Here is a 9,241-nt window from a genome sequence, read left to right as displayed (position 1 = left end):
TCCTAAGTACTCATGAGGCTGAGGTGGGAGGATTGATCAAGCCCAGGAGTTTGAGGCTGCAGTGAACTATGATCACAATGCTGCACTCCTTTATTTGCCAGTTTGTAAAAGCCTTTGATACTCATTTTAAGGGCACTTAGTAATTACAATGCCATTATGTAATTAATTCTATAGAGAACATTACTTTCAGATAATGGATGGTCAGACATTGAGAGTCGCTACAGCTATCTTTTATGCCCCCTTTTTTGTTTGTTTTTTGGAGACAGCATCTCCCTCTGTCTTCCAGGCTGGAGTGCACTGGTGTGATCACACCTCACTGCAGCCTCTACCTCCTGGGCGCAGGTGATCCTCCCACCTCAGCCTCCCAAGTAACTGGGACCACAGGCGCACACCTGCTCCACCCAGCTAATTTTTGTATTTTGTTGTAGAGATAGGGTTTCGCCATGTTGCCCAGACTGGTCTCAAATTCCTGCGGTCACATGATCCATCTGCCTTTGCCTCCCAAAGTGTTGGGATTACAGGCCTGAGCCACTGTGCCCAGTCTTTTTATGCCACATTTTAAAGGGTTTGCTTATTAATAAGCTTACTGTTAATGAAATGAAATGTAGTTCAAAGTTTAAAAGTAGAATGCAGTCAGACACAGTGGCTCACGCCTATAATCCCAGCACTTTGGGAGGCCAAGGTGGGTAGATCATTTGAGGTCAGGAGTTCAAGACCAGCGTGGCCAACATGGTGAGACCCTGTCTCTATTAAAAATACAAAAAATTATCCGGGCATGGTGGCACATGCCTATAATCCCAGCTACTTGGGAGGCTGCGGTAGGAGGATCACTTGAAACCAGGAGGCAGAGGTTGCAGTGAGCTGAGATCGAGATCGTGCCACTGCACTCCAGACTGGGCAACAGAGTGAGACTCCGTCTCAAAAAAGAAAAAAAAAAAAAGTGGAATGCAAGAAAATGTCTCTGTACAGATAGGCATGAATCCTTCTCTTCCTCCCTTTTACTCCTTTAACCCCTTCTCCTGCAATGTCTTGAAGTACATTACTGTCATTACAGAAGAGTAATGCACTGCATGCCCCCAAAACCTTTCTATATGCTTTTGCTACCCAGTTAACAGAATATACACAACTGTCTTAGGCGAAAGTATGTACAATAATCCCTCTCTTATCCACTGTTTCGCATTCTGTGGTTTGTGTTACTCATGGTCAACTGAGGTCCCAAAATATTAAATAGAAAATTCCAGAAATAAATAATGTATAAGTTTTAAACTGCATGCCATTCTGAGTAGTGTGATAAAATCTTTCACCGTCCCACTTTGTCCTGCTCGGTCCTGCTCCATCTTGCCTGGGAGGTGAATCGTCCCTTTGTCCAGCATATGCATGCTGTATACACTCCCCACTTGACAGTCATTTAGTAACTGTCTTGGTTACCAGATGGACAGATCAAGAGAAGGGTGAGTACAGTACAATAAGGTCTTGAGGAAGAGAGACTACATTCATATATATTCATCTATATATAATTTTTTTTTTTTTTTTTTTTTTTTAAGACAGAGCCTTGCTCTGTTGCCCAGGCTGCAGTGCAGTGGCATGATTACGGCTCACTGCAGCCTCAACCCCCTGGGCTCGAGCGATCCTCCCATCTCAGCTTCCCAGGTAGCTGGGACCACAGGTGTGTGCCACCCCACTGAGCTAATTTTTCTTATTTTTTGTAGAGACGAGGTCTCCATATGTTGCCCAGGCTGGTCTTGAATTCCTGGGCTCAAGCGATCCTCCTTACCTCAGCCTCTGAAAGTGCTGGGATTACAGGCATGAGCTACGACACCTGGCCATCTTTTGTTTTTTAAGAGATGGGGTCACTGTTAGGCTGGATTTGAACTCCTGGGCTCAAGCCATCCTCCTGCTCAGCCTTCCAAGTAGCTGGAGCTATAGGTGCACACCACCATGCCCAGCTTACACATAACTTTCTTACAGTATATTGTAATAATTGTTCCATTATTGTTAATCTTAGTGTGCCTAATTTATAAACTTTATCATAGGTATGTATGTATAGGAAAAAACATTCTCTCTCTCTATATATATATAGGATTTGGTACTATCCTCAGTTTCAGATATCCACTGGGGGTCTTAGAACTTATCCCCCAAGAATAGGGAGGTCTATATACATGCATGTAGGGGTGGGAGGTCAGGTACAGTGAAGAAAGTAGAAATCTTTTTTCTTTAACTATAGACAGGGTCTCACTATGTTCCCCAGGCTGATCTCAAACTCCTGGACTCAAACAATCCTCCCACCTCAGCCTCCCAAAGTGCAAGGATTACAGGCATGAGCTACCCTGCCCAGCCAAAATCTATTTTTGGTATATTAAGATACAGTCCCAGCCTATGGAATGATCCAATAGTCCATTCTTCTGTGACACTCCAGCCTCTAAAATAGGACATAAATGCATAAATGCATTTTTTTTTTTCCTTTTTGAGACAAGAGTCTTGCTCGTTTGTCCAGGCTGAAATGCAGTGTCATGATCTCAGCTCACTGCCACCTCCACCTCCCGGGTTCAAGCAATTCTCCTGCCTCAGCCTCCTGAGCAACTGGGATTACAGGCGTGTGCCACCACACTGGACTAATTTTTGTATTTTTAGTAGAGATGGGGTTTCATCATGTTGGCCAGGCTAGTTTCAAAACCCTGACCTCAAGTGATTCGCCCGCCTTTGGCTTCCCAAAGTGCTGGGATTACAGGTGTGAGCCACCGCGCCTGGCCAGATGCGTATTTCAGAGACACATCATTCAGCACTGTTCTGTTTGGTTTGTCTGTGTATTGTGGGCAGTAGGGAGTGGAGCCTTTTTTTATCCTCTTCTAAAAATCCACTTGCAGTATCAAGGTTTGTATCTGTAAAAACGCAGAAAGTCAATAGAGGACTCCAAACCCAAGTTGTTTTTGGACTCGTTCAGGAAGGCAAAAGGAAGGCTTCAACCTGTGGGAACAATGAGTGGTTTGTGTGTACAGATACACCTTTGTATCAAGTAGCCAAGGTCTGGGGAAAGCCCAGTCTAGACCAAAGTGCTATGAAGGCCTTTCTGAGACACAGTAGTTGGAAAACACTGTCCTAGTTGGTAGGTACTTAATCAGTAGCACATTCAGGTAACTGCTGAAACTGGTACACCAGAGTAGCTAGGGAGTGAACAAAATTAATTTTGGGGTCACACCAAAATAGTAGTTGAATTACATCTTGGCACAGATTTTAGAACCTTGAGAGAATAACAGTTGAAAAAAAAAATAGTTGGTAGGTATCATAGGAAACAATATTTAAGAACTTACAGTTGAGGTGGAGACCCCAGTAGATGTCTCAGAACACTTGACTCATGCGTATCTGTACTTACAGGCTGTGTCTCCATCTAACTTCACTAAGATGCTTTAAGTGACTTTTCATACTTACATTTGGTCAGCCTTACCTTGTTCTTAGATTTTTTCTGAGGAAGACTCCTAATATTTCAAAAACAGCTACGATTGTATGTAAACTTTTTGTTTTTATTTGAGTTTCACTCCTGTTGCCCAGGCTGGAGTGCAATGGCACGATCTCGGCTCACTGCAACCTCCGCATCCTGGGTTCAAGTGATTCTCCTGCTTCAGCCTCCAGAGTAGCTGGAATTACAGGTATGTGCCATCACGCCCGGCTAATTTTTGTATTTTTAGTAGAGACAGGGTTTCACCATGTTGGTTGGGCTGGTCTCAAACTCCTGACCTCAGTTGATCCACCCTGCTTGGCCTCTCAAAGTGCTGGGATTACAGATGTGAGCCACCGTGCCCTGCCCGATTTTATGTAAAGCTATCAACTTATCTGCTGTAGCCACTTGCTAGACCAGGGTTCAGCAAGCTTTTTCTGTAAAGGGCCAAATAGTAAATATTTTAGGCTTTGTGGGCCATATGGTCTCTGCCAACTACTCAATTCTGCCATTGTAGTGCAAAAGCAACCATGTAAATGAATGAACGTGGCTGTGTTTGTGACACTGAAATTTAAATTTCATAATTTTCACATAAAATATTATTCTTTTGATTTTTTTTTCCCCAACAATTTAAAAATTTTAAAGTCACGCTTAGCCATAGGCCATTCAAAAACACGCACCAGGCCATAGTTTGCTAACCCTGGTGCCAGGCTAGTCTTGGTAAAAGCTGACTACTGATAGATATCTTAGAGACTAGTAATTATAGCAGAAGGTATCTCTTATAGGAAGAGAATTTGCCTTTTAAACAGTCAGTATTGGGCAATTTCAAACATGCTTTTGGTTCCTTAAAAAACGTGTGAGCCAGGTGTGGTGGTACACATCTGTAATCCCAGCTACTCCGGAAGCTGTGGTGGGAGGATTGCTTGAACCTAGGAGTTTGAGACCAGCCTGGGTAACACAGCAAGACCCTGTCTTTAAGAAAAAAAAAAAAGAAGCTATTTGGCTAAATCAGGCCTAGTGTCATTCCTTTCACCTATAAGCACAGATATGGTAATAACTGGAATTTGGAAAATCCACTTTGGAATTTGGAAATACAGTCCCTTCTTCAAAACCACAAAACAACAGTATCTTTGTGTTTTCTTTTGACACTAACACAACATTTAAAAATCATTCTTGGATCTTTCTTACATCCTCACTTTACATATCCCTGCAGATACAATAGTTGTGGATCTGGTGTTTTTTAAAACAATTAACACAAGTAACTGGTCAGTTCTAGCTGAGGCATACTTTAAAACTGAACCCAACCATTGGATCACAAGTGTGTGAATATATATTTCTTCTAGTCTTTCAATTTTAATAACCGTATTTACTATAGAAAAACACATTTCTTTATGTAGTAATTTCAGAAAACTTTGGATGATTCAAAATGACAAGTACATGGTAAAGCTCTGAAGTCTGATGACTGCACTGAAATAGTCACACGACACAGTTTTGTACGCTGCAAACATTTTAATCATTATTGTTGAGCATACATTTTGGAAATTTTTTACTTCAAACGGCAACAAGTTAAATAAATGTTTATAATATACAAAGAAAATACAACCAAAAGTAAAACTTGCTTTAAGTGTGCCTTGCACTTAGACCAGTGTTTTCCCCCCTTAATACATCTTTATTTTTGAGCTGCACAAACACACTTAAGACTTTGATCTTCATAGTACAGCATTTAGCAAATAAAAATATACTCCCACCTTAAAGAAATAAAAGGTTGGTGCATGATTATATGCCAAACAAAGAGAGAACACTAGAATACTCTTGATAGTGCAGGCATCATTAAAAAGGAAAAGAAAAAGCTTGAGATGCTCATTAATTCTCTATGTTTTAAGGAAGCAGGATTTTTTGACCAAGTAGCTTAAAAGCCAGCAAAACAGGGATCAGTGACGGCAACTGTAGTGTATGGAGTATGAAATGACAAACTTTACACAAATACACTGTTAGAAATTTACCAGTGAACACTGAAGATCTGAGAAGCTGCTCTTTGGAACAGTCAAGTAGGACCACCTTATTCCAGTCACATAAGCCCTTGTAAAGTAACACAGTGTTCTGTGCTATATACTTGCTGGCTGGGTAGTTACAGGATTTGTTTTGTCATTAGCAGCTAACAAACTTATTCCACATGTTCTTAAAGCCTTAATGGTGGAAAAAAAGGCAAGTGTCATTAGCGTGGAGGATCATATACTTCTCTGCACATAAACACAAGAGGCTTCACTAGTATTTTTAAAGTCTCTGATGTCTCCCATTGCACTTCAAAGCTCAATTGAGATGAAAGCCTTTCTCCATTGTAGCAGCTAGCAGGCGCTCTCTCATGATCTCCTCGGAAGAATATTCAGGCAACTTAAGGTAATGCACACATGTATTGACTGATGGATAGCTTGCGTCAGTAGCGTCAACCTACAGCAAGAAAGCAAACACAACAGAAGACCATGAGTTTAAATACTTCTTTCTTTCAAAAGTAAAGTAACTAAATTTCATTTGGATTCCCAATTAGCCACAGAGCTTGTACCTTGCGTACAACCGTGAGCCTGGGATGCAGGTTAGCCAGTCCACCTGGGGGTAGAGTTGAACAACCAGTGGTAAACTGCAAGAATGCTTTCCTTTCATCAGAAGACATGCCACATAAAACCCTCACAAACCTCAGGAAACCAGGGCTAAAAGAACAAAAATATAGTTATACTGAGTTGACTGCAGATTTAAATGAAAATCACTACCACTACTTTGTAAGCCAGCAACAAGCCCCCTAAAAAACAATATCCTCACACCAGAAGAACTACACATCGAGAGACTCTTGGGTAAGTATGAAATGGGCTAAGACAAGCTACTTTAAAAATATCCCTGGCCAGGTGTGGTGGCTCATACCTGTAATTCCAGCACCTTGGGAGGATGAGGCGGATGGATCACCTGAGGTCAGGAGTTTGAGACCAGCCTGATGAACATGGTGAAACCCCATCTCTACTAAAAATACAAAATTAGCTGGGCATGGTGGCGCATGCCTGTAATCCCAGCTACTTGGGAGACTAAGGCAGGAGAATCGCTTGAAACTGGGAGGCAGAGGTTTCAGTGAGCCGGGATTATGCCACTGCACTCCAGCCTGGACAACAAGAGTGAAACTACATCTCAAAAAAAAAAAAAAAAAAATATCCCTCAAAGCCTGTCTTGCACTTATAAATTGTAAGAACTAAAAAATACTGATGGTGTATGGGGTCCATCTATTATGCAACAAAGTCAGTAAATCATAAAAACATAGGATGCATTTGCAAAATCATTCCAAATATGGATGAATATACCAAAGGGGATCTGAAATAATCAATTTTTTTTTCCAGCAAAATAATTATCTTGTGATAAATTTGTGTAATGAAATAGTAAATGAACTATATGCCAGAACATGGATAAATCTCATCATCATGTTACTCAAAAGAAACCAGACCACAAAGAAAACCGACTACATGATTTTACATTAGAAGTTCAAAAGCAAGCAAAACTGATCAACATATGGTGATTAAATTAACAGAAAAGAATATCATGGGAAGGGGGATTTTTGAAGTTGCTTCATATTCTGGATACCAATTATATAGGTGTGTTCATTTTGAGAAAATCCTCTAAACTGTATATATGACGTGTGTACTTATCTGTTATATTCAATAAAAAGTTTAATATAAATGTAGTGTAGCCTAACAGCTTACAATTTACCAAATTTTAAAAATGAACAATTAAAACACAATGAGAAAAGGAATCAACATCAACCATGATGTCAGTTGTCTTTTTTTTTTTTTTTGAGATGGAGTTTCACTCTTGTTGCCCAGGCTGGAGTGCAATAGCACGATCTTGTCTCACTGCAACCTCCACTTCCTGGGTTCAAGTGATTCTCCTGCCTCAGCCTCCCGAATAGCTGGAATTACAGGCGTCTGCCACCACGCCCACCTAATTTTTGGTATTTTTAGTAGAAACAAGGTTTCACCATGTTGGCCAGGCTGGTCTCAAACTCCTGACCTCAAGTGATCCGCCCGCCTTAGCCTCCCAAAGTGCTGGGATTACAGGTGTGAGCCACTGCACGCCCGGCCTGATATCAGTTGTCTTTTTGTATCCTCCCAGCCTTATCAATGGATATGCATTCTGGTCACTGTGAGACACCACTGCTTTCTCACTTACTTTATGAATGTAATTCATTGAGTTATAGTTTACTTTAGAGAACCTGTCACTTGATTTGGGGAATATAAATAATTTTGTTGATCTTAGAAAATAGTATCACATACCTGTCACGTGTATAACCCAGCTTAGGTTCAGTGTAATTGATAATATCTTCTGCTGCCCAGGATGGTGACTGGTTTCCACAAAGAATCATTTGGACTTCTTCATGGCTGAAGGAACTTAACTTCTCCATTGGAAAAACTTTATTAAACCCATCTACATCATACATGTACAGAAACACAAAAAACATACAACTCAGTTTCCAAGTTATGATTCCAAAATACCAAATTTCAAACCAAAATACCCATTATCAAAATCAATCTAAGTATCTATCAAGGAATGAATGTGTAAAGAAAATGTGGTATATATACACAATGGAATACTATGCAACCATGAAAAAGAATGAAATCTTTTCATTTGTAGGAACATGGGTGGAACTGGAGGTCATTATATTAAGTGAAAAAAGCGAGGCACAGAAAGACAAGTATCACATATTCCCACTCATGTGGGAACTTAAAAAGTTGATCTTGGCCAGGCAAGGTGTCTCACACCTGTAATCCCAGCACTTTGGGAGGCCGAGGCGGGCAGATCACCTGAGGTTGGGAGTTTGAGACCAGCCTGACGAACATAGAGAAACCCCATCTCCACTAAAAATACAGAATTAGCCGGGTGTTGTGGCACATGCCCGTAATCCCAGCTACTCAGGAGACTAAGGCAGGAGAATTGCTTGAACCTGGGAGGTGGAGGTTGCAGTGAGCCGAGATTGTGCCATTGCACTCTTAGCCTGGGCAACAAGAGCAAAAACTCCGTCTTAAAACAAACAAACAAACAAACAACAAAGTTGATTTCATAAAGGTAAAGAAAAGAATGATATCAGAGGCTGGGAGTGTTGCATGTGGAGGTGGATGAAGAGAGGTAGTTTAATGAGTACAAACTTACAATTAAATAAAAGGAGTAAGTTCTAAGGTTTTCTAACATAGTAGGGTGACTATAGTTAACAGTCATATATTGTATATTTCAAAGAAGCTAGAAGAGAATAATTTTAATGTTCCCAACACAGAGAAATGATAAATGTCCAAGATGATGGATATCCTAAATACCGATTTTTATCATTACACAATTTATGTATCAAAATGCCCCATAAACATGTACATATATTATGTAACAATTAAAAAATACCCATTACCAATGAAATGGACATAAGATGAATATTCAACATTCATAAATGTTTGAGTAAACAAGCATAAATTAAGACAGCTTGAAATTAAAACTGTTTGGGAGGCCGAGTCGGGCGGATCACGAGGGCAGGAGATCGAGACCATCCTGGCTAACACGGTGAAACCCCTTCTCTACTAAAAATACAAAAAATTAGCCTGGCGTGGTGGCGGGCGCCTGTAGTCCCAGCTACTCGGGAGGCTGAGGCAGGAGAATGGTGTGAACCCAGGATGCAGAGCTTGCAGTGAGCCGAGATCGCGCCACTGCACTCCAGCCTGAGCAACAGAGTGAGATTCTGCCTCAAAAAAAAAAAAAAAAAAAAAGAAATCCCTGCTTAGCTGGGCGCGGTGG

The 9,241-nt window shown here is 40.8% G+C and overlaps 1 protein-coding gene across 9 annotated transcripts in view; it reads right to left on the bottom strand.

Annotated features, from left to right (window-relative positions):
* Positions 1–4,927: 4,927 nt before the first annotated feature.
* The window catches only part of HECTD1 (HECT domain E3 ubiquitin protein ligase 1), a 110,111-nt gene continuing 105,797 nt past the window's right edge, over positions 4,928–9,241 (bottom strand). For all 9 annotated transcript variants that reach the window (XM_031668202.1, XM_031668200.1, XM_031668206.1 and 6 more), the window contains 3 exons: positions 7,741–7,891; positions 5,994–6,138; positions 4,928–5,881 (listed from right to left, as the gene is read on the bottom strand). In XM_031668202.1, the coding sequence (XP_031524062.1) occupies positions 5,744–5,881; positions 5,994–6,138; positions 7,741–7,891 (434 nt within the window). In that variant the 3' untranslated portion in view covers positions 4,928–5,743. The remainder of the gene's footprint in view (positions 5,882–5,993; positions 6,139–7,740; positions 7,892–9,241) is intronic.

This window comes from Papio anubis, chromosome 7, assembly GCF_008728515.1.
Source record: "Papio anubis isolate 15944 chromosome 7, Panubis1.0, whole genome shotgun sequence".
Lineage (NCBI taxonomy): Eukaryota > Metazoa > Chordata > Mammalia > Primates > Cercopithecidae > Papio > Papio anubis.
Note: the sequence above shows the minus strand (reverse complement) of the source record. Positions and strands in the feature narration are given on the sequence as shown.